This window comes from Zootoca vivipara, chromosome 11 (genome assembly GCF_963506605.1).
Source record: "Zootoca vivipara chromosome 11, rZooViv1.1, whole genome shotgun sequence".
In the NCBI taxonomy this organism is placed as follows: domain Eukaryota; kingdom Metazoa; phylum Chordata; class Lepidosauria; order Squamata; family Lacertidae; genus Zootoca; species Zootoca vivipara.
The window spans coordinates 630,805-656,618 of NC_083286.1; the positions used below are offsets into that span (position 1 = coordinate 630,805).

A 25,814-nucleotide genomic window follows, 5' to 3' on the forward strand; every position below is an offset into this window, starting at 1 on the left:
GAATTCTTCCTCTGGATCCTCGGAACTGGGCTCTTCTCTTTCCTCGTCACTTTTTGTATCACCGCTTAAGTCATCCAATCTTTTACTAGTTTGTTTCAATTGCAAATTGTTCTTGTCCAATGTGTCTTTAATATTCAAAAGTACCAAGTAAATCTGTTGATAGTAAAAGTATTGTGTTGATGTTGTGGCTGCCATTGTCCTTGCCTCTCAGACCCCGTGGGAAAGCAGAAGATAGGAAGACCGGATATTGCAGGAGTCAAATTCCACAATGAAAGCCATTTTAAGTCCAGTTCTGGTTAAATCCTTAATCCAAATACATAACGTAGTCCAATCATGATTTCAATAATTATAAATCCATTTGCCGATCACTCCAGGAACCGGGATCCAGTCTCCTGGAGGTTTTTAAATGTCAAATTTCTGGCAAATTAATTACTTCCTCTCGCTCCTCCTGTTGGAGATCAAATTACTGCGTCGTTGCAAAGCAATGCAGGAGACCGACTTCCGAATTTTGGAGTCTCCCACCGTGTCCAATTAATCAATAATGCCAATCAAAATTTTCACTCACGTAGAGTTCTTGTCCAAATCCAATGATTTTCGGAAGGCATCCGCCTCTAGCTGGCTGAAGGCTCAGGGCTTCGCTGCTGGAGGTGGTGACAATGCCCAAAATGGCTCCCGCGACTGCCACCCCGCTGACTCTCAGGGACTCTGCCGAGCTCCCTGGGCAGCGAAGGAGTCACATTGAGGAGCAGCGCCAGGCAGAAAGCCCCCAGAAAGCTCAACCCGGGGTTTAACAGGGATCCGCGGATTCCCCCCCCCCTCCACAGTAGCCAGAAGCCTCGGAGCTCGAGGCTTCTGCGCCTTCTCACTCGTGCGGCGAACCGGAAGTGCCCCATGTCTGATTTCTGTTCAGGATTAGGATACCATCTGGGGTGGGTCTCTTGAAACAGCTCAAGGCCACAGGCTTCTGGCATGACTCATCCCCCACCCCCACTTTCTTACCCAAAGTGTGTGTCTGTATGTGTCTTACATATAACCAGCAGCATCTAGCAGTTTTGTATGGATCTCTCTCCAGTTTGAGTCTCTTTACCATTTTTACCACAACTTTTTAAGACCAGGTTACTGTACTTCAGAGCTTTCCAAACTGTGTCAGGACTCCTTACTGTGTCGGCTGCAAATGCTCCCCATGTTCCTCCTGGGGCTGGAAAAGGGTTAGTTTAACCTTTGGTTTGCTAGTAAATCTGAATTACTGTGTTGCGAAATGATGCATGTCTAAAAAGTGTGTCACCAACATGAAAAGTTAGGAAAGTTCTGCTGTATTTATTTAGTTAGTGTGTAGTCTCTGACGCACCAGCATCTCCTAACTATGTATATTGTGTAAATAACTGTCTTGTTGACTTGAGGCTATGAAACACTTCACTTTGAACTGTGTGGGCAAGGAGTTTTATTCACCATCAATTCTGAAATGGCTGACAACAGAAAAAGGTGAAGATCCTGAAGCTTTGCTGTGTTACTCTCCTGGTTACACTGGAATAGGTATGATCTTAAAATGTGACGTGTTTCCCATCAGAGCAGGGCCTTCAGTCATCCCAGGCTCCCACCACAAAAGCATGCGAGCAGATCTTACTTCCATCGAGGTAAGTGGGATGGAAGTGATGAAGGTGTTTGAAAAGTTAAAGACAAGGTGTGGCATTCTTGCTTGTGGGAATGTCAGGATTGCAAATGCATACATGCTGTGGCCAATGGATGCGTGATTGCTCATGGCATCCAAGCCAGAAGCGACTTAAAATTTTACTAAAAGGGCGGAAGGCTTTATGTGGGCCCTGCTGATGTGTGTGGGGGGTCCGGAATGTAGCCCCGTGCAAAACGAGAATTGCCTGTACTCCATTGGAGGGGGGGGGGGTGTCTGCTCTGCTCCATCTGTAAAGGTGGCACCATCTTGCTTCCTACTCAGTTGTTGCTTCCCCCCACTTCCCACTGCTCAAAGCCTTCCCCGAGAGTCTACTGAGCCCTTTCCGCAGGAAGGGGGGATAGAGCTGACATTCCTGCTCCCCTTTCAAATGTTGCTTAAATTGAGGAAGAAATGGGAGTTTCCCCTCTCTAATCCAAGTTCCCACCATTTAGTGCCTCCTCCCACCCCATTTATTCATTCTTCATCAGAGCCTGCCAATCCAAACCCAATCCCTGCAGTGATCATTACAGTCTCGGAACATGGAGAAGCATGGGGAAGCATAGGAATAACTGGTCTTGTGTTCCTAGAACAGTTTACAGCAACAGTTTGATTTATACCTGCAAACCAACTGGAAGCCTGTGAAGTTCTTGAAACGGAAGTACAGTCGTACCTTGGTTTTGGAACAGCTTAGTTCTCAAATGTTTTGGCTCCCGAACGCCGCAGTCCCAAAGTGACTGTTCTGGTTTGTGAACTATTTTGGGAAGCCGAATGTCCAACGTGGCTTCCAATTGGCTGCAGGAGCTTCCTGCAGCCAATCAGAAGCTGCGCTTCGGTTTTCGAATGTTTTGGAAGTCAAACGGACTTCCAGAGTAGATTCTGTTCAACCTCCATGGTACGACTGTATTCATTGCAACAAACCCTAGTTAATAAAGTAGCTGCCACACACTGAGCTAGCTATATTTTCCAGATTATTGTTTTTTCAAAAGCCATCTATTGTAGTAGTCTGATCTGGAAGTTACCAGTGCATGGGTGAGGTTTGAAAAGAATTTTTAGGCACTTCTAGTCACTTAAGTGGAGTCAGAGAAATTACTTAAAATTGTATTTTATTACCTCGTTCCAAATTATAGAAAAACGTGATGTAAATACATGTGCATGCACACACAAAACACACACCCATACATAGAAATGTATGGGTGTATAAAATACAAAATATCCAGCAATCAAATATGCACCATCTATTTCTAACAGGAAGTCAGATTGTATGTGGCTGAGTATGATAAAGACAATTCTGCACAAGTCTATAAAACTATTTTTTATTTTTTAAAACCTGCATTCTAGTCTGCTGTAATGTATGCAGGTCACTGTTTATGTATTGTAATCAATACTTTAATGGAACCTTAACAGCTGTTCATCTGTTAGTTGCTGGAATGACAAATGGATTCATTACAATCATTATTTGGCAAGGAATAGCCAAAAACAAAAAAACCAACTCAAATCATTTATATGTGATACTTAATATTTTTATAAATGGGTTCCCTGAAGAGAATGGTTTTGCTGAACAACAATTGAAAACTATTTCATTTGACCTACAGAATATTACTAGCTTTTAATAGTATTTTCTCCATTCTTTCTAAATTCTAAAATTAAATCCATAATTTGCCAAAGACAATACATTCACTGAATGCAGTTTTAGTTAACACAATGACAAATTACATATTTTGTCAATTTTGCTTTCTGTAATTATGTGCCCAAAAATGTTTACCAAAACCACATTTGTCTATTACTTCACACTCTGTGCAAAATGAATAGCCCTTTATAATAACTGATGTCACATGCAAAACAAAAAAGAATAAAAAACAAAGTGAGGGAAACCCTGAGTCAGTAACTTCATTGGCAAGGCTGAATTCTCGCCATACCTTCACATTGATAACAAAACAGTTCAGTATTTATCACTCTACAACTGAGAGCAGGGAGGGGGCTGTGCAGTTCCTATTGTAGATAAACAAGGTGATATTCCATCTGCTTCTGCAGAGCTCAATATTCAATTTCATTAAAATCGGCAGAATAACCAGAAGATTGTAGTATGGTTTCTCCTGTTTCTAGAGGTGGAGAAAAAGAATATTTGAAGTAGCATATTATTCTATAGGTAATCATTTTAACATGGGCTACTCTTGAAAAACAAACACAGTGCAAACTTATACCTGTCTATTTGGAATTAAGTCACATCAGCTTTAAAGGAGCTTACTCCCAGGTAAGAGGGTATAGTATTCCAGCCATAATAATGAAATTCATTCAAATAATGGCCTAGTGGAATTTCAAGCATTTGGTATCATTTGATAAAAGAATCAGGGTGGGATTTGACTTAGAGGTTCAGTCGTGCAACAGGACTTTTCCTCTCTCTCCTCCATGTCGTGCACCCCCAAATATGCTTGGAAGGGTTGGGGAAGCACCCCACCAACAAGTTTAGGGTATGTTTACATCTACATGGATTCAACACACAAGTGCCACTAGGACAGGCATCCCCAAACTTTGGCCTTCCAGATGTTTTGGACTACAATTCCCAGCATCCCTGACCACTGGTCCTCTTAGCTAGGGATCATGGGAGTTGTAGGCCAAAACATCTGGAGGGCCGCAGTTTGGGTTTGCCTGCACTAGGAGCTGCCTCACTGTACTGCTTTATTTGTAGTTCATATAGTCATATACAGTAGTGCCTCGCTTAACGAATGCCCTGCTTAACAAAATTTCCGCTTAACGAAAGATTTTTCGAGCGGAGGTTGTCTCGCTAGACGAATGCGTTTTACGAAAAATTCATCTAGCGAATCGCGGTTTCCCATAGGAATGCATTGAAATTCAATTAATGCATTCCTATGGGCAAAAAAAAATTCAAAAAAAATTCAATGCATTCCTATGGGATTCACTAGACGAATTTTTCGTTATAAGAAAAGACCCATGGAACGAATTAAATTCGTCTAGCGAGGCACCACTGCATCACCAGGAAATGTAAAAAAACTAGAAATGAAGTGAAGAACTTAAAGTAAATATAATTTTACCTTTACAAGGTCCTCTCTTAAATAAAATATCATCAATGGCAATGTCACTTCTTACTGATATTCCACGAACTGCTTCAAATATAATCTGTATTAAGATAAAAATACAATTTTTAAAATATTTTTGAAGGTAAAGTTTCCAATAATTTGAAAAGTATATATAGAAGAAATTCTTCAGTCACCTGAAATATTTTTTAGCCATCATGTCATGGACCTAATTAATGCAAAGAAGTTCATGCAAATAGACTTCCCCATCCACTCCAACTCTCTGTACCCACTGAAAAGTCTCTCTGGAGGGTTTGTGATGTGGGAGGGGGAACTATCCTACTGAATTGTGGGAAACGTCCTACCCCACCACCCTACTTCAGCACCCACCTCCCATTCCATGTTATTCAGGAGGGTTCTCTGACCCCCCAGTGACTATTGGATGTGCTGTAAGGAAGACAAAAAGTTCCCTTGCACTGGATTCCTTCCAGTCACATTACCTACGGAGTAGCGTGTAATAATAGTCTCAATGCCCTTGGACCATTGGTAGCTATGGGAACAAGTTAAAAAGGCTTGCCTGGCTAATAGGGAACCTGGGGCATTTATCAGTTTACAATAAAAACTAATAATTCTAATGTGGGCTCTCGCAACAATGGAGGGGAGGCCCAGTTCTGTTCTTAACTGTGCAGCAACCGAGCCCTTGGGGAGACCCAGTATCTTTTGTGCAAAAGTGTTTTGTAGAATCTCCAGCCGTTGTAGAATTTTTAAGTTCCACCCCCAAATTTCAACCCCATACAGTAACATCGGGATGACTTTGCTGATAAATGCTTTTCTAATTGGTGGAACCAGCTGGCCGCCTTTTGCATAGAAGAATTTCTCCAAGGCTTTGATGGTTCTGCGGGCGGCCAGGGTGGTCATATTTAGGTGAGCTGACCAGCTAAGCCTGTGCTGAAAGGTGATACCCAAATATTTGAATGCTGAACAATATTCAATGGGGTGGCCCTCAAAATTCCAGAATGACTTCCGAGTATTCGTGCCAAAGGTAAGAATTTTGGTTTTGGCAAAATTGATTTTGAGGGAGTTGGTGTCACAATATGCCATGAGCCCTCTGAGCATGTTGTTTAGGCCCTGCTTGGTTAATGAAAGTATCACCATGTCGTCCGCATAGAGTAATATGGGGATCTTGAGCTGTTGTAAGGAGGGGGCAGATTGGTTTAGGGCCTTCCTAGTTGTAACAATGTCATTGATATAGAAATTGAATAGGAAAGGGGCCAAAAGGCAGCCCTGTTTGACCCCTTTATTCAGAGGGAAAGAATCGGAAAGAGCTCCCAGAGGGCCGAATTTTACTCTGGCCGATATGTCATTATGAATTTCCATTAGAAGGAGGAGGAGTCTCTTATCTATGTTGGTGTAGCTAAGCTTCTGCCATAGTCTATCTCTGGGAATGGAGTCAAAAGCGGAGGTCAGGTCCACGAAAGCCGCATGTAATTTGCAGTTGAACCTGTTTAGGTATTTATCAATCAGAGTAAATAGAACAAGGCATTGGCCAGATGTGCTGTGACCTTTACGGAAGCCAGCCTGTTCCGGGTGGAATAGCTTTGTTTCTTCTGCCCACTCGATTAATTTCTCTAGCAAGAATCTAGAGTAAACCTTGTATGTTATGTCCAGCAGGCTAATAGGTCGATAGTTGCGCAGATCTTGTGGGTCCCCCTTTTTATGTATTGGAATGACTATGCTCTGTTTCCAGTTAGGTGGAATTTTAAGAGTAGCATTAATAGTGGTAAAGAGAGATGCTAAAATAGGGGCCCACCACGTCCGGTTCGATAAGAATACCTCAGGTGGTATCATATCCTCCCCCGGGGATTTACCCCCTGATATTAGTTGTACACATCTCTCCGGGGAGACTGGCTCCCAGGTGGGCAAGGCGGATGCTGGGAGGGTGGAGACTACATTGACATCGGAATCTGGGGCGGAATACAGCTGAGCAAAGTGAGAGTGCCAACTGGCTGCTGTGATGTTATTAACGATGAATAAGGGGTGTCTTAGACCTGCATTAATTAAATTCCAGAATTTCTTGTCGTCACGGGTTTTAATGGCCACTGACAGTGCCGTCCAGCGTTCTTTCGCAAAGAGCAATTTCTTATGTTGGAGCAGCTTCTTGTAATATGAGCGGAATTGGGCTAACTCCCTGATTTTGCTCTGGGTGCTGTCTGATTTCATATCAGACTGGAGAAATCTAAGCCTACTTCTGCACTGTTTGCATTCATGGTCGAACCAAGATTGATTCTTCCAGGTTGAAATCGCATGGGAAGGTTTCGTAAGTGTAGGGAGCAAGTAGGATAAAATTTGCTGGAAACTTGCGAAATGATTCACATTCTTTGTTAACAGCTGAGCTTTCAGGGCTAGAATCTCAGGGGAATTTAGGAGGACTTTTATGTCTTGCTCTTGTTTTATTTTGCTATGGCTGTATGCTAACGCAATAAAGATTTTGATTTTGATTTGACCTACGGTAGGACCCAGGCCAATGTGTTTTAATGAAATCTTTATTTATTTCTTAAGTTGGAAATCCTTAATTACATCCAGAACATTAAATATATTCTATTAGGACTGCCTGGCAGATAGATACCTTAACTTAAAGATAAATTCCAATTATTATTTCCAGTATTGTAGCTTCTCAGGTACAGTTATGGCAGTAATCCTGTACCCACTTACCTGGGAGTAAATCCCACTGAGTTCAGTGGGATTTACCTCTGAGCAGTATGCCTAGGATTGCACCATTAGATCCACATACAGAGCATGTTTACAGAAGCAAGTTCCACTGTGCTTACTTAAACTTTATCCAAGTTTGCATAGGATTGTATCCCTTCTGCTTCTTCAGCCATCATATGTGGCTCCAGCCAGGTCTGCATTATAGCAGTATCCCAGGTCTATGAGTAAGTACCATGGAACTCAATGAAGGTTACTTCTGAGCATAAAAGTGCAAGGATGGCATTGTTGCCAAGAAAGTCCTCCTATATTATATGATCAGCTGGTTCAGAGTTGTCAGGGGACCTTCCTACAGGGAAGCTCCCCCCATCCTGCTGACCAGTACTTTGCCCAGTGAGAGTAGCAGCAGTGGGTCAGGTGGGAGAGATGAGGAAGTGAGCGGGATGGAGGAGGCAAGGCTCAGTGATGTGGGAGAGCCCTTGCACTGCCCTGACCAGCAGGTGGAGGGGAATACGCAGCCCCTTCCAGTGCCCAAATTGAAGCGCGCCACTAAACGTAAGGTCGGGAGGAGGCGTTTTGGGGTGCCCAAGCTCTTGTGCGGGTCATGCAACAGGAAACGTCCACTCCCGGATTCTGCGAGTGACTAGGAGGTCATGTTTTCTGCTATCTCTGCAATGTAAATACTATGCACAATAAAATCTTTAAAGACAAGTACGGACTTGGGGGTCCTTACTCAAGAGTAGCCACAACAACACCCTTACAAGAGTTATTCACTGTTAACTTGAGTCACCATGCTCCCTTGCTTGGGCCACTCAAAGGTTACTTGTACTTGCAGACAAGGCCAATCAGAACTGAACTGGAAAAAATATATTTTTGTTCCCCTGAGTTATTTTCACTGTGTTGGTTTAAATAACTAGATGTATACACAGGGTTTTCCCACATTACTTTTAAAAGTGACTACATGGGGACACACCTGGGCCAGTTTGGGACTACAACCCAATGTTATTCAGGCTATGGCTACCTAAATCCATAAAGAGTTACCTTGGCTATGGAACCAAAGCACATAATGCTGTACTGGATTTACCTGCATTGAAAAGAGATAACAATCCTCCTTATGAATCCTAGGGGGAAAGTGAAGTGAGTCAAGGAATTCTACCAGTGGTTCTTTCCCATTCATTTGAGTTGCTTCAGACTCTGTTGCAAGCATGTTAGCATGTGTGTTAGCAACTGCAGTAAAAGTGAATTATAACATGTCCTAAACATCCCCCCATGGGATCCATTGCTGCAGCGTTAACTTACCTGATGAGATTTATCACATGTATATTCTATCTGGCCTCTTAACCATGTGATGCTTTGTTCACCATGCCTTCTCCAGAGGAGGATCTCGTCCTTATCCCCATGCTTTTTCATATAAACATTTAATAGCCCTGTTCCAGAGCCATACATGTGATAAAAAAATGTAAGACACTGATGTCCGACGGTCCGTCGTAATACCCTTGAAACAAGCTGGGTCTTCTGTCCATAGATCATGTTGGATGCCTCTATGTACATGTAATGTCCTTTTTTAAAAGAAAAAGATACACACCTCCATAAATGCTGTAATGCAGCGTTTCTCAACCGCTGTTCCGCGGCACACTAGTGTGCCGCGAGACGCTGGCTGGTGTGCCACGACGTGCGGCGACGAAAAGGGCGATTTGCATTGTCACGTGCCTGGCGGCCGCCAATACACAGCACTAACCCGCTGGAAAGGAAGCCGGCCGGGTCACGACGCGGGGTGAGCGCAGCTCTCAACAGCCACCACCACGGGAGGGTGGTTTTAGACAAACTTAAAGAAGCTGGCTGGATGAGCTCAACCTGAAACATGCTGAGCAAAGGATTGTGCTGGCAGAGAAATCAGCGGCTTGTGAAGCCTTATTACAGGAGATTGCAACCAACACAGCAATTGGCAAGTGTTTCTTACAGTCATAATTATATAGTCAATATAGGGCGGCACAGAGTTAATTTTTTTAACTTTTTTAATGGTGTTGTGCCTCGTGATTTTTTTCATGGAACAAGTGTGCCTTGGCCCAAAAAAGGTTGAGAAACACTGCTGTAATGAGTACCCTACCCTTGGGGCTTTGTTCACGGTTCAGTTAGACTCTACTGGAGCTGCTTAGGGAACCCAGGCATTGCTTTCTCACAGTGTCACCATTTCACAATCATCAGTGGCAGCAGTTTTTTATGTTCAAACTACAACCTGCATCTAATAATCAACAAGTTCATATATTCCTGCCTCTATTGCTACAATTCCACTCTTCTTTGCTACTCAGTTTGTCAATAAAAAAAATCGTCTCTCCTCCTCTTGACCACCCAATCAATCCTGAAAGAAATAAGAATTGATAGCAACCTCAGGAGATGGAAAGAGACCAAGAATATCAAGAACAGCTGTTGGGTGCTATGGATATCCCATTAGTTAACAATGTGCTTGAGGATTCTTTGAACTTGGAGAAATATTATTGGGAAGTGTTTTTTTAAGTAATCTGTATCATATTTTAAACCTAAGTAGAAATTTATTTTTGGCAACAACCATAAATCCATTGAAGATGGTATGAAACCAACTGGGGTACACAGATCGTCAAACAACACATTATTTGGTTTCTAAACCAGTACTACTTATTGCCTCAGTACTACATTACTAATTTTAGTTGTTTTATACCCATGCTTTAAATATTTCTACTGAAGATACAGTAGAGGCAAAATTGTAGAATTATGTGAACTATTTCCCTATAGCTCTCCTGAAGTTTTGATAGAATCTAAACTGGGTGCACACAAAAAATGGGTGCACAAAAAAAATGGACATTGCAACAGGTTAAACTTGCACTTAAAGAGAAAATATTTTCACAGCTCTATTATCTGTTGGGAATTCAGTTCCATCTTAAGGGACAGGCATGTAGCTGTTGTATGTCACATGTCTGTCTGCACTTCCGTTGTATATTGCTATTGCTTCGCTCTCTGCTGTACTGATGAAGAAGGAGAGGACATGCTTTTCTCTCTCCTGAGATATGCTTAATAAACGCCTGTAAATATGTCAACACGTCTCTCTCTCTCTCTCTCCTCTCTCTCTCTCTCTCTCTCGCTGTGGCCGCTCAAGCTACGTGGACTCTGCTACAGCGCATCTAGGCTCTTGGAGTCTAGATCGGTATAATCTGGCTGCACTGGAGGGTGGAGACGCCCGGCACAACGGCCGGCAGGGCACGGGGCCCTGCTGTCTACATGGGTATGCCAACATTATCAACCCATTTCTAAGCTTTTCGAAATTTGGCTACCTCAAAGCTCTCACCAGGCAGATTCTCTGCAAAATGTCAAGGTACTGGAATAAATAATCCAGATTTTATAATGACATTCGTATTCAAGTGTTGTTCTTTTCCTGCCCAGGCTTACTGGAAGGGACTGAAAAAGAAATGAGACTGTCAATCTGCAAGATCAGTTTTGTTGTTGTTTGTTAATAGGAAAAGAGTAAACCTGTTTAAAGGGGTTTGTCTGGGTTCTTAACTGTAAATCCTCTTTACAGAATAAGCAACTACAGTATGGTTTATTGACTTGTGTACATTATAGAATAAACTATCTACCCTAAACATTCTGGAGAGTCCTGCCTTACCTAAAATGTATTGGGTAAGAAAACTTTCTGTCTTATTCTCTGATCTTCCATATTTTAGTCAATGCCCTCTAGCTAAAAATTTAGTTTAACTCACCTACCCCAGAAGTGTGGTCTCCTTTGGGTCCAGTATAAGATGTCGGTGTCTGACCTCTTCTCTTATGCCAACCACTCCGGTTTCTATTTTGCTGAATGAACCCACATTCATTTTGCTCAAAAGTACATTCTCCAGGAAAAGCAGGAAATATATCTGTAACAAAGAATTTACAAAGTTACAGTTCAAAGTACAGTTCAAACCCTGTATGAAATACCACACATATATGGCATTGTGGTTGGACATCATCACCAACTTTACCTGTTACCTAAAATTTGCAGTATCCATTAATCTATTTGAAATTGTCACTTTTAAAAAGCAACACTGACAACATATTCCAAGGTTTTCTACTTTCTGAAATTCTGAAAGCAATCTGGCTTTGGATCCCTTTACATAAAACAGCATTAAGCCATAGAACACACCTGCTTCTCACTCTAAAATAAACTTTATGGACAAATAATGTACTTAAGCAAATGCAGGCCTGACTGAAAATATAGTTTGCCTTGGTCCTGGAGACTAAGAATATGACCTTAATTATACATTTGCATAGGATTTTTTTCCCCACTCACAGTTTGGGCCCTCTAATGCCTCTAATGCTTTTTTTTTAAAAAAATAAACATTTTTATTAGGTTTTCCAATTTAAATATCTAATTCATTTTCAAATTATACAAATATCAATTAAACAATTAATCCAAATCTTCTGCTAAATTATACAAATTTAAATTTGACTTCCCATGCTTCAGACTCAGAAAGCTTAGTCCTCTTGTAGTCACTGCTTTCTAATCAATAAAGTCCAGATCTTATCCAATAATCTATTAAAATCCTCCTATCTTCTTTCAAGCCCCTGAGTTTTTCAAACAACCAAGTTTGACCAAACCGCATATGTTTCTGTGTTAATTTATGGCTATGATTCCTCTGTAAATTAGCACTATCTCTTCACACGCTGGCATCTTGCCAAGTCCGTCCAGAAATCATAGAATCATAGAATCATAGAGTTGGAAGAGACCACAAGGGCCATCCAGTCCAACCCCCTGCCAAGCAGGAAACACCATCAAAGCATTCCTGACAGATGGCTGTCAAGCCTCTGCTTAAAGACCTCCAAAGAAGGAGACTCCACCACACTCCTTGGCAGCAAATTCCACTGCCGAACAGCTCTTACTGTCAGGAAGTTCTTCCTAATGTTTAGGTGGAATTTTCTTTCTTGTAGTTTGAATCCGTTGCTCCGTGTCCGCTTCTCTGGAGCAGCAGAAAACAACCTTTCTCCCTCCTTTATATGACATCCTTTTATATATTTGAACATGGTTATCATATCACCCCTTAACCTTCTCTTCTCCAGGCTAAACATACCCAGCTCCCTAAGCCGTTCCTCATAAGGCATCGTTTCCAGGCCTTTGACCATTTTGGTTGCCCTCTTCTGGACATGTTCCAGCTTATCAGTATCCTTCTTGAACTGTGGTGCCCAGAACTGGACACAATACTCCAGGTGAGGTCTGACCAGAGCAGAATACAGTGGTACTATTACTTCCCTTGATCTAGATGCTATACTCCTATTGATGCAGCCCAGAATTGCATTGGCTTTTTTAGCTGCTGCATCACACTGCTGACTCATGTCAAGTTTGTGGTCTACCAAGACTCCTAGATCCTTTTCACATGTACTGCTCTCAAGCCAGGTGTCTCCCATCCTGTATTTGTGCCTTTCATTTTTTTTGCCCAAGTGTAGTACTTTACATTTCTCCTTGTTAAAATTCATCTTGTTTGCTTTGGCCCAGTTGTCTAATCTGTTAAGGTCATTCTGAAGTGTGATCCTGTCCTCTGGGGTGTTAGCCACCCCTCCCAATTTGGTGTCATCTGCAAACTTGCTCAGGATTCCCTCAAGCCCATCATCCAAGTCATTGATAAAGATGTTGAACAAGACTGGGCCCAAGACAGAACCCTGTGGCACCCCACTAGTCACTACTCTCCAGGATGAGGAGGAGCCATTGATGAGCACCCTTTGGGTTCGGTCAGTAAGCCAGCTACAAATCCACTGAATGGTAGCATTGTCTAGCCCACATTTTACCAGCTTCTTTACAAGAATATCATGGGGCACCTTGTCAAAGGCCTTGCTGAAATCAAGATAGGCTACATCCACAGCGTTCCCTTCATCTACCAGGCTTGTAATTCTGTCAAAAAATGAGATCAGATTAGTCTGACATGACTTATTTTTCAGGAACCCATGCTGACTTTTAGTGATCACAGAGTTTCTTTCTAGGTGCTCACAGACTGTTTGCTTAATGATCTGCTCTAGAATCTTTCCTTGTATTGATGTCAGGCTGACTGGGCGGTAATTGTTTGGGTCCTCTTTTCCCCTTTTTGAAAATAGGGACAACATTTGCCCTCCTCCAGTCTGCTGGAACTTCGCCTGTTCTCCAGGAATTTTCAAAGATTATTGCCAGTGGTTCTGAAATCACCTCTGCCGGTTCTTTTAATACTCTTGGATGTAGTTCATCTGGCCCTGGAGACTTGAATACATCTAAACTAGCCAAGTATTCTTGTACTACCTCCTTACTTATTCTGGGCTGTGTTTCCCCTGCTGAATCATCTGCTCCATATTCTTCAGGTCGGGCGTTTTTTTCTTTCTAGGAGAAGACTGAGGCAAAGAAGGCATTGAGGAGTTCTGCCCTTTCTCTGTCCCCTGTTTGCATTTCACCATCTTCTCCTCTGAGTGACCCCACTGTTTCCTTGTTTTTCCTTTTGCTACGGACATACCCATAAAAGCCCTTTTTGTTGCTTTTAACCTCTCTGGCGAGCCTGAGTTCATTCTGTGCTTTAGCTTTTCTGACTTTGTCTCTACACGTGCTGGCTATATGTTTAAATCCAAAAATCCTTCTCACAGCCAGCAGCAGCCATCTTTGCAGCAGTCCCCATAAATCAAATCTTTAAGCTCCTGTGATGTTTTCTCCAGATCGCTACTCAATATAGCCTATTCAGGGGAGATTTGCCACATCAGAATTATAAACACACATCTAATGTCTTTATTTATGGCTCTCTCCCCCTTTGACTAATATCGTAGCCGGCTTTATCTCCAATATGGCGGACTCTAAATTATAGCTGTGTCATAACTCAAAAGTTTATTAACAAGTTTCCAACCGCTAATGAGAAAGCTTCTCTTTGATGTCCATATTTTGAAGAATCTTTAACCACATTCCAAGCGAATACAAGAATACACACTTTGATTGTTTATGTTTTCAATTCACAGTTTATATATTTAATAAAACCATATTCAATCAATTTCCCACTTTCCGATCTCGCTTGCTTTATAAATGTTGTTCACGGTTCTTCAGGCGGGAGTTTTGTTAAGTAAATTGTAAAGCACAATAAAGCAGAGTTATAAAGTTCTCTCCCCCTTCAGTTCTGCCACATACCATTTCTTGCTCTTCATTCCTCTGTTATCTTTTGTTTTCTCAGTGGCTGAGCTTAGCAAAATAAATCTTCTTTCCTTGTCTGAAGCATGTCCACGACTTATGTCCAATCTTTCTCTTGTAATGGAGCCTGTTTTTGCTCGTAGAGACGGCATCCGGCGGATCCAGGCTCCCACAGGGGCTTTCCATCCAGAGCCCCCAGCCTCTCCCTCCTTCCGAAGTCGAAGCTGGTAGTGGGCAACTGCAGATGAGACTGCATTTTCCCGTACCCCGGGAAGACTTCAGGAGGCTGCATACTCCCCTCTACAGCCTTGTAAATTATCCCGTGGGAACCAGAGAGATGGAATTTTCAACCATCTTCTATGGCGATCCAAGCTTCTCCCTCAGTCACCCTGTCGGTGAGGCACAGCACCTCTTGTCCAGCAAAGAGCGAGCGATCAAGTGAGGGAATCGTGCCTCTTTAACACCATCAGGCTGGGTGTGTCCACACTGCTGCCGCCACTGCTTCCCGCTCGCCAGCTCCGAAATGGTGGATGCGCCAAGGCTGGAAGAGTCGCCCTTTCCACAAGAATTAGGACGCAGGTGGAAAGGGCAGCTCTTCCAGCCTCGATGTGTCCACCATTTCAGAGCCGACGAGCGGGAAGCGGCAGCAGAGGCACGGACACGCCCAGCCCCGATGGGGTTAAAGAGACACACTTTCCTCACTCGCTCTCTCTTTGCTGGGCAAGAGACCCTGTGCCTCACCCAGCAAAGAGCGAGTGAACGTGTCCGCGCTGCCGTTCTCCGCCTCTCATAGGAGCAGCGGTTGGGAGAAGCGCTGCGCTGTGTCTCTCCCAACTGCTGCTCCTATGAGAGGCAGACGGTCATGGCGAGAAACGGCAGCTTTCGAGGAGCAGCCGAAATGGTGCTGCTGCTGTTGCTGCCGCCGCCTCTCCTGCTCGGGACCAGCAGCAGCGGAAGGGGGACAAGTGGGAGAGGCGGCGGCGGCAGCAGCACTGCTACCAGCCCAGCCTCGGCCTCGGCCCCTCCGTGCCCTCCTCCTCGCTGCCCCTTGGCTCGCCTTTGCCCCCACCACCTTGCCGCCCTGCGGGGCCCTCACGCCACTCTTGCCCTCCCTCATCCTCCCCCCTCCTGGCCGCTGCCGCCTCCACCTCACTGCTCCCCAAAGGTAGGCATGCAGGAGGGCGAGCCGGCAGATGAACGGCACCTCTTCGCTCCCGCACACTTTCGCCTCAGGGCGCTTCCCGCCCTCGCAGGGAGAGGGGTGTCCCCTCCCTCAGCCGGGTATGTAAGGGGTGGGGGTTTGTCTCTCCCCCTCAGGTAAGAGGGGTAGGAGGGTGGTCGAGTGCTCCCCTCCCTCTTTCCCCTTCCTCAGTTTCCTTTCTGGAAAGCCTGACCCGCTTTTCTATCCTCTTTTCACTCACACATAGACACACAACTCCCAGTCATTGAAGGCTGTCTCTCTCTCACACACACACACACAGAGACACACACATACTTTGCTTGTCCCCCTCCCCCCTCTCCTCGCATGTCGGAACTGGAGCTTGAATCAGTTCTTTCTGCTCTGCTACAATATAAACCTACCCTTCACATTCTTGAGCAGGATTTCATTCACACCCCCCTTTTGCTTCTGTTCTGTAGCTGCAATATCAGCTGAAAAGTTCCTGTCTCTTTTTCTCTCACCCACTTCAATGACAGCCCTTGGAGTCTAGCCAAAAGCTGAAAAGCTGATCGACAAGCGATTGGGGGTGAGATAAGGGACGCTAGCAATAAAAGAGGCTGCCTGGGGGGGGAGGTAAAAGCACATGGATCCTCAGGCCACAGCATGAATAAGGTTGCCAGGTGTCCACTATTTGAGCAGACAAACCGCTTTTTTCACATTATGTTCACTATTTTTCCCCACAAAATAGTGGACATTTTTTTTATTCAAAAGCTTTATGATGAAATGGTACGTAATCTAAAGCTGTACAGTCTAAGAGAATAAGGATAGGAGAATCGCATTTTGTCTTTTTTTTTTCATAAGTAAGAATGAGACAAAGATAGAATATCCATTGAACTCGATTCTCCGAAAAAATTATTAATCATACTCAATTGTTTCACAAGACATTTAAAAAATGGGGGGGGGGCGCCTCTTGCCGGAGTTCTGCCCCGCCTGTTCCTGACTCGCGGGGAGAACAAAAGGGAGAGGCGCAAAAGAAAAAGACGCCTCTTCCTGTTCCTGACGCGCAGGAGCAGCAGCAAACCAGCTACCGATAGAGGCAGGGGGGGGGGAAGTGGGCTTGGAGGAGACTTGCCCAACGACCTGAGGGAGCGAGATCCTTGCCCCAAGGATCGCCTCCCTAATACAGGAACGGTAAGAAGGAACCCCTGTTGGGAACTTGGGTAGCTTTGCCCCAAGGATCCCTAAGAAGCATAGAAGCATAGCATTGTAGAGTTGTTGGAAGGGACCACGAGGATAATCTAGTCCAACCCCCCTGCAATGCAGGAATCGAACCCATGGGGGCTCGAACCCATGACCCTAAGATTAAGATTATAAAATTATGTACAGTATAACATTTTTAAATGTATTGTAGCTTGTGTTGACTGACCTAAAATGGCTCGAGTGATGAGAGTGACAGCGGCGAGATTTCGAATTCTTTAAAACGAAAGAGGGGAGTGTGCAAATTCACCAAAGACTGGGAAGCTACTTTTGCATGGATTACCAACAACGAAACCAACAGAACAAATACAACGTTCACAATTGAATATAATGGTATAAAAGCTGTCACACAGCATGCAAGCACAAAAAATCATTTAGATAAGGAGAAAATAGCTTCCAGCAACAAGCGAATCAATTCATTTTTCATTGTTAAAGACTCCTCTTTCAGTGAGAAAGTGACTGTAGCTGAAATGGCTGAAACTTACCATGGAATCAAACACCATATTTCTTTCCTGGCTCAAGATTGCGGTGTTAAGTTAATGAAGCAAATTTTTGATGATTCCGAAATTGTAAAAAAGATGTCTTGTGGAAGAACCAAATAATCAGCTATTGTCAATGAGGTTTTGTATCCTTTTTCTATTGAGTTGGTTCTCAATGATCTTAAAACTGGAATTCCATTTTCTCTCTCCACTGACGCATCAAACAAGGGAAATCGCAAAATGTACCCCATTGTTGCACAATATTTTATTTGTGAAGAAGGAATGTGTGTGAAAATTTTAGACTTTTATGAGGATTCTTTCGAAGATTCTACATCAATAAAAAATCAGCTGTGTGAACTTTGTATATTTTTTAATATTTCTCAATGTTGTACTGAAATTAAATAATTATTCCTTAAACAGAAAGAATTGATCAAATAAAAAATACACACGACAGCAAAGTAAAATGTAATTTAATATTTTACATCTTATTATAATATATTTGATGTTTTGAATTTTAAGTAAAGTTTTGAAGTGATTATTTTAATACGTGTTAAAATGTTTGTAAGAAAATATATAATTTAATTTAATTTAACCCCACCCCACCCCCACTCCCGCTTGCCCACTATTTTTTGGAAGCAGACCTGGCAACCCTAAGCATGAACCACAAAAAAAATCATACATCCACTGTTTCGTTCATAATATTTTTTCCCTTGTTTTCCTCCTCTAAAAACTAGGTGCACTTGAAAACACTGTGGAGAAGGTAAGGTATAGAATAACTACAATACACAGCATAATTTGGAAAATTGGGGAAACCAGGGAGGTCAACTTAAATATAAATAGGAAAATAATGTAACAATTTGAAATATATAAATAAAATCATTTAAAAAAATTAAAAGGATAATGTACTGTGGTATGTTGTGAGATATTCTGAAAGAAAAATATGGAATTAGGGAATTTTATAAGAGAAATAATAAGAGATAATTCTTAGAAACACTGTGGACACCATATGCATATTTAACTTACCTGCTGCTTGACAGCTTCCTAAACTCACTGATACATCATCTAGTGCCACTAGGCCACAATCCCAAAAGCTTCTACACCAGCTCACAAACACCACCTGAAATGTATAGAAAAGATGTTCGTTTCTAAATGCTTTTGTTTTATCAGTCCTTGTAGTCTCCTTTTTCTAGGAAGAGAGCTTTCATGCATTTCTTTTTTAGTGTTCTCTGCTGAAGGCATTAGAACAAATGTAGTCTAAAAAAGACTACAAGCCTGTGTTAAGTAACATTTATATTTTTCTGAATATATGATAAATCCTGACTAGCTCTAGTACAAAATATTCTTTACTGTTTACATTTTTAAACAGTAAACATTTTAAACAGCACTTCATCCCAGAGGATCAGATGGCAATAAAATATATAGTATCACAACTAGTGACATGAGGTGAGAATATTCTCTGGAGAATATTCTCCACAAACTAAATTCTAATGTAAGAACCAGTTTTACAAGCCACATTTTAAAAATCTAGTAAATAATAAGTCAAACTGTGATACTGCTAGTGTAAGTAACTTCAACTATATGTAATAGCAGGGGCCGGCAAGACTTACCTTGCCTGGGCTGGTTCACCCCTGTGGAAATCACTCCATGGGCTGGATCGCATGAGTGCATGCAATTTCCGGTGTCTGTGCAGAGATTATTTCCGGTGCCGCAAAAGCAAGTCACCGCGCTGCAATGTCAGTTTAATGTAGCGCACAGGGAATTGCCAAGCAGGCGGCTCGGTTCGGGGGTGGCTCATGGGCTGGTAAAATGACCCCCGTGGGCCACTTGTGGCCCATGGGCCTTAGGTTGCCGACCCCTGTGTAATAGCCTTTTTTCTATTTTGGTGTGACCTTATTCTTACCGTAGCAGTTCTATACCCTTGGCCATACAGTGATGAATACACAACATAATTAAAATTCAAAGTTGATGGTAAATATACGGTTAGTGGCAGGCTTAGTGATTAATGTGAGTCATTCACGTTGAATTTTCAATTTCAAGTTTGGTTCAAAAAATCAAAGAATGTGAATTCACTGCATTGCTCCATTGAATAAAAGTACCTGTACGGTTTTTGGTGGCCACCTGAACAAGTTTACCCATGAATAAACATGTTTTTAAACTAATTATATAATTTTCAATGCATTAAAATGAATATTATATTTTAAATGAAAATTATCTAATACTCTCATTAATCGAGAATATTCTCCAAAATATTACCACATTTTTCAGTGTAGATATTTTTTCCTTAGAAATAATAGGCAAAAATAGCGGGTCCTCTTATACACAGATAGCATAGGGGGGGTTGGGCGATTGGGGTCAGCAGCCAGGAGATTGGCAGCTGTGATTGGGCATGTGATTGGTTGCTGCGGCAAGGTCTGCTGACAATTCGCTGCAACTGTGGCAACTGGGCATTGATTTATGGCAGCATTGAGGCGTGTGTCCAATCCGCTGTGGTTGTGTCTAGTGGGCAGGTGGGCTTTTGGTGGCGAGCATGCATATGATTGGTGGCCATGGCAATGTGTGCAATTTGCAGTGGTGGGCAGGCTGTAGAGTAATTGGTGGTGGTGACCCCCCCAAAAAGCTCAATAACTTTGGACAGTCCCCCCCACAAAAGTTTGCAGTCACAAAATATAGGGGTCGTCTTATGGGGCGTGTATTCTCGAGAATTTAACATCACTAATAATCACAACATATACATATTAAAGCCAATAGTACTGTATAAGATTGCAAAGCTTATGGGCAGACAGGTGAAGCGTTTATTGGGTCTCCAGAATGGAAATACAGTACAATGGACACTACAGTGGTGCCTCGACTTACGAATTTAATCCGTTCCGAAGGCACCTTCGTAGGTCGAAAAATTCGTGAGTCGAAAAGCGTCATTGGAAACGCGATTTCCCATAGGAATGCATTGGAAATGGAAAAATTCGTAAGTCGAAGCAACCCTATCTAAAACCACAGTGGTTTCCGTTTGGATGTCGAGAAATTCATAAGCGTGCAGCCATTTGCCCCATTCATAAGTCGAAAAATTCAGTTGTCGAGTCGTTTGTAAGTCAAGGTACCACTGTATACAATTTGAACAATATGAACGCATTTACCCAATATCAAATACTTATAAAAAGACTTCAAGAATTTGTCACAAAAACACACCCAGATTCCCAAACGTACAGGATACCTTCTAAAAAGTGGCCTGACCTAGAGTGCATCACCGCTAAAAAGACACTGATTAACGCCTTTATCGATCATAAGGAAGATCCCTCAAATAATAAAAGGCAACATATGGTGGATGCTAAAAAAAGTTACAAAAAACTATTGATTAAGAAAAAACGCCTTGTGATTAAGCAACATTGGCAGCAATTAATTGAAGCTACTAAACAAAAAAAATCCATCAATATTTTGGAAATTAATCTTGGGCCATCCAACGGATGAGCACTCACATCTATCTTGTTGTATATCAGTGACAGCCTGGCAATCTCATTTTCAAGCTCTGTATGGGGAAGCTATTACTGCAACCCATTCACTAGATATACCAGACGACCAACTACAGCCATGGCCTCCGGTGTCACCCCATGAGATACAAACATTGATAGGTATGCTGAAGAATGGGAAAGCTCCAGGTAATGACTTCCTTCCAACGGATCTGTTCAAAATTGATCCTGACTGGTGGGATCCTGTATTAGCTGCTCTTTTTACAGCTAATGACTTTACAGATTCCTGATGACTGGGGGCTCTCAATTATCATTCCTATCTATAAAAAAGGTCCTGGGGATGATCCGCCAATTATAGGCCTAGAAGCCTTTTAAATACCATCAGTAAACTTTACGCCAGATACCTGAGTGAAAAATTGTGCGATTGGATGGAAAAGGAGAGCATATTAGACGATGCGCAGGCTGGATTTAGACAGAATAGATCCACCTTAGACCACTGCCTGACCCTGCAACACCTGGTCGAAAAATACTCCACGCAACATAACCCTCAGCTCTTTGCAGTATTTGTTGACTTCAAAGCGGCCTTTGATTCCATCCTAAGAAGCCGACTCTGGGACAAGCTCAGCATCCTATTAATATACAAGTTATACAGCAATACACGATTACAAGTAAGATGCAACCGGGAGGGGCAGCTCTCTAATACCATCAGATCATATAAGGGAGTTAAACAAGGGTGCATTTTGGCCCCTCATCTGTTTAACATCTACATAAACCCGTTAATTGCGCATCTGCAAGGAGCAGACATTCACACCCCAAAACTGGCAGACCAAAGGATACCCATTCTGTTGTACGCAGATGATGCAGTCATCCAGGGGTGTAGCCAGGATGAAAATCGAGGGGGCAAGGGGCGGGGGCAAGGGGCGGGGGGAGGGGCCACAGCGGGGCAAGGAAAGCTCCCTTCTCCCTTGCCAGCTTTCCCTCCTCCCCCTCCGCGATCGGCAGGGGTGAGGGGGCGCCAGGATCAGCCCGAAATCGGGCTGCTCCGACTCCCTCCTCCCCCTCCGCGATCGGCAGGGGCCAGGGGGAGCCAGGATCAGCCCGAAATCGGGCTGCTCCGACTCCCTTCTCCCCCTCCGCGATCGGCAGGGGCAAGGGGGAGCCAGGATCAGCCCGAAATCGGGCTGCTCCGATCCCCTCCTCCCCCTCTGCAATCGCCGGGGCAGGTGGAGGGAAAGCCCCAGAGCCGCGCAAAGCGGTTGCCTGGCTTTTCCTCCGCCCGCCCCACAGCCAGCCAGGGAGAAGGGAGACAGCACCAGGTGGGCAGCGGGGCAGGCTGGCCAGCGGCCCTGCTTCTAGGGGGGGCAATTGCCCCCTCCTGCCCCCCCTGCCTACGCCCATGCAGTCATCCTCTCCCAGATGCGGATAGGCCTTCAAAGAGCACTTACCAAACTCACTCAATACTGCAGAGAGGAACAACTAATTGTGAATTACCAAAAAACTAAAATAATGTTTTTTTTCCAATAAGAGGAAAATATATAATTGGCACATTGACAAGCAAATCATTGAACAAGTGCCTTGCTTTAAATACCTGGGAGTTGTTTTTCAAGCCTCTGGGAGGAAAATGGCCCACGTCAAATACATTTTGTCTGTTGCACAAAGAAGCTCGTCAGCAATTGTAAGCTTCTATCGATCAAAGGGAGGGAATTATATTCCAGCTGCTCTTAAACTATTTGTGGCTAAACCATTAGCCCAATTACTACATGGTGCACCACTTATGCCTACTGCGAATCTGGACGCATACGAAAAAATCCAATCAGGGTTCCCAAGTACAATTTTCCAAACCCCAAAATGTGTGCCAAACGCAGCTCTTCGATTGGAAACAGGCCTACATAGAGTTGAAGCAAAGGTATGGCAATCTGCCTTTTACCTGTGGCTAAGACTTACAAGACACCCACTGGCCTTCTCCCTCTAATACACTGTGACAAATTCCAATCATGTTGGGAGAAGAGCATCCTTAGGAAGCTGGCCCGATACGGACTCTCAGCAGGGCATCTCCTAAGTCTGGAAATGGGGAGGGCGAAAAATTTAATCAAGGAAATAATCACTGACAACGAATTACAAAATGATTTTACCAGGCTCTCTACAAATTATCAACACCTATATGACCATCGAAAGATTTATTTGGCAAATTACCTTAAGTTGGTAGATAATCCTAAACATCGCTGGGCATTTTCTAGGGCCCGCTTCAATGTTCTCCCCTCAGCGCTATTAGCTGGTAGGTATAACAAGACTCCCTTTGATCAAAGACTATGCCCGTGTAACAACAAAGAGAATAGGCAGGTGAATAATGCAAATTGCATGCCAGACCTTAACAAAAGACCATTTGTCCCCCCTCCTTTTTATAAACCAGAAAGCTTTTTTTTTAAGGATAATTAGTAGCAGAATTGGCAAATAAAGGCCAAAGTCTGTTGGCTGAAACTCCACTGCAGATAGTAATTCTTCCACTGATACTTGACAGGTTTATGCTTGAAGCAAGAAGCCCTTTTGCATGAAGCAGCAAATGCAATTATAAATAATAAAGTTCTGACTTGAGAAACAGTTGCAAGAGTACAACATGGAAGTGGTCCCTTTAGAGCACTATGGGACAAACTGATTTCAAGATAAAAATGTCTATGTTTATAAATGATCTATTGTTTTTAAGTTGGCACTGGTGTTTTTGCAGCCCCCTTAAATTTGGAACATGCTGGGATCTTCACTGCTTAATCAGACCTAGATCCCTGTTCCTGCCAAAAAGCAACAGTGTTGACTGGACAGGGTAGAATTCCTTAGGAAAACTGTAGTTTAAAAAGTCCTAAAGTTTCTGCCCCTTTTCATCCTTGGGCTCCAGCAAAATAACTCTCATGATGGTAGGGATTGTTTTAGCATTAAGTCCTTACTTTGTTAATGGACAGAGTGAACTATTATCTACAGATACTCTTATTTTTGTTTTAAGTCGAACTGTTAGCTGTATTTACTGTTAAAAATCTTGATTGATTTATCGCTTATCTGGTTAAACTCACACTCAAGAGTTTTCTGAGATGGCCAATCACATTTTTTATCCATGGCCCACTTGCTACTTTTCCTGTACAAAATACTCCAGCCAGTAACTGACTGAAACAGCTAATTCAAACATATCTTGGAAAACCCTACACAGCCTCAGAAACAATAGTTCTTTCATTCATCCGTTATGCAGTTTTGACTTGGAGAACAAATATGCACCAAACGCTGCACCAAAAGCTAAAGTATGGACTTCATTTAATATTTGCATGGCAGACTCTTTACAGTGTGGAGGAGCATGGAGTAAAATAAGTTGCTAAAAAGTTTTAGAAGGTTTTTCCAACTACAAAAGTTATGTAACCAGGAAGGCTCTAAAAAGGATGGAATGGAAAGATCTGATTCTCTCACTCTATTTGACATTCAAAGATGGCCAAAATACAACTTGGCTGTATAGACTATTTACTATTTCCATAGACAACCAGGAAATCAAAGTTCCATAAATCAACCACAGGCCAGCTCAAACAAGTGCTAGGCATGAAGTTTCATGAGAAAGGATAAAGCTGGAGAACAGGAAAATACCAACTGATTTTCATCAAGCTTGCATTGAGATTACAAATGGGACCTGTAAGAAAGTGCTGTGCACTAAATTATAACTTCTACATGTTCTTCATTCAATGTAAAGTTTTGCAACCACAATCATTCGCCACCCCCTTTGCTGGTGGCATATTATTGTGTACACAGCACTCAAGGTGTGATCAGGACCGTCTTAAGCTTATGTGATGCCGTGGTGCAGGGATCCCTCGGGCGCACTCACCACCCCCCACGGGCGCCCCCCCTGCGGCCGAAGGATGCCTTCGCAGCCCGCCCAGCAACTCCGACCCGATTGCCCGCCCACCGCGTGGCTCACTCGTGGGAGCACGCAGCCCGGGCGGGTCCTCCTGAAAGAAGCGAGGTGTGCAGCCCCCCCCCACTGGCCTGGCGTTTGTGTCAGAGGGCTGCCTTCGGGGGCGGAGGGGTGTTTGCTTCCTGCCGGGAAGGCGGCACTTGGAGCAGCACCCGGGGGCGGCTACTTCCCGGAGGAGTGCTGGGTGCCCGGGTCTCCGGCGTGGCCGCTGCGCGTCCTGCTAGCCCTGCTGGCCAGCACCATCCCAGCTACACCCCCGGTGCCCTTCCCCGCCTTCAAGGCGGCTTTGTCGGAGGCACAGCAATCTGCGCTGAGGAGTGTGCGGCGTCAGGCAGCTGGGCTGGGCTGAGTGGGTGGCGGGTGCCGCCCCTCGACGGAGGCAGCTTCACCACCACCACTGGTGTCACGGTCCGGTCGGCGGGCGTCAGGACCAGAGGCAAGATGGTGGTGTGGAAGCAGGAACAGGTGCAGGGCTGAGGGTCCAGCAGCAGGCAGTCACAGGGTCAGGGAGCAAGGCAAAGACGAAGGTCTGGGAGTCAAGAAGCAAGGCGTTGACAAGGCGAAGGCTCAAGGAACAAGGAGCAAGGCGAAGGCTCAAGGAACAAGAAGCAAGGCGAAGGTACAAGGGTTGAGGATCAAGGCGTTGGCAAGGCAAGGGTCCCCGGAGCAAGAATCAAGGCGTCGGCAAGGCAAGGGTCCACGAAGCAAGAATCAAGGCGTCGGCAAGGCAAGGGTCCACGGAGCAAGAATCAAGACATCGACAAGGCAAGGGTCCATGGAGCAAGAATCAAGGCGTCGGCAAGGCAAGGGTCCAAGGAGCAAGGATCAAGGCGTCGGCAAGGCAAGGGTCCATGGAGCAAGAATCAAGGCGTCGGCAAGGCAAGGGTCCCCGGAGCAAGAATCAAGGCGTCGGCAAGGCAAGGGTCCACGAAGCAAGAATCAAGGCGTCGGCAAGGCAAGGGTCCATGGAGCAAGAATC

General features: G+C 43.8%; 1 protein-coding gene across 4 annotated transcripts in view; it reads right to left on the reverse strand.

Moving 5' to 3' along the window:
- Positions 1 to 828: 828 nt before the first annotated feature.
- MAMDC2 (MAM domain containing 2) overlaps positions 829 to 25,814 on the reverse strand; it is a 77,620-nt gene continuing 52,634 nt past the window's right edge. Inside the window, exons 9-13 of one of the 4 annotated variants that reach the window (XM_060280041.1) lie at positions 18,458 to 18,551; positions 11,139 to 11,291; positions 8,707 to 8,966; positions 4,720 to 4,804; positions 829 to 3,768 (exon numbers count right to left, since the gene is read on the reverse strand). In XM_060280041.1, coding sequence (XP_060136024.1) covers positions 3,704 to 3,768; positions 4,720 to 4,804; positions 8,707 to 8,966; positions 11,139 to 11,291; positions 18,458 to 18,551 — 657 coding nt within the window. In that variant the 3' untranslated portion in view covers positions 829 to 3,703. Of the gene's footprint in view, positions 3,769 to 4,719; positions 4,805 to 8,706; positions 8,967 to 11,138; positions 11,292 to 18,457; positions 18,552 to 25,814 lie in introns of those variants that run through there. The other 3 variants (XM_035099753.2, XM_035099751.2, XM_035099754.2) reach the window with 3 other exon arrangements.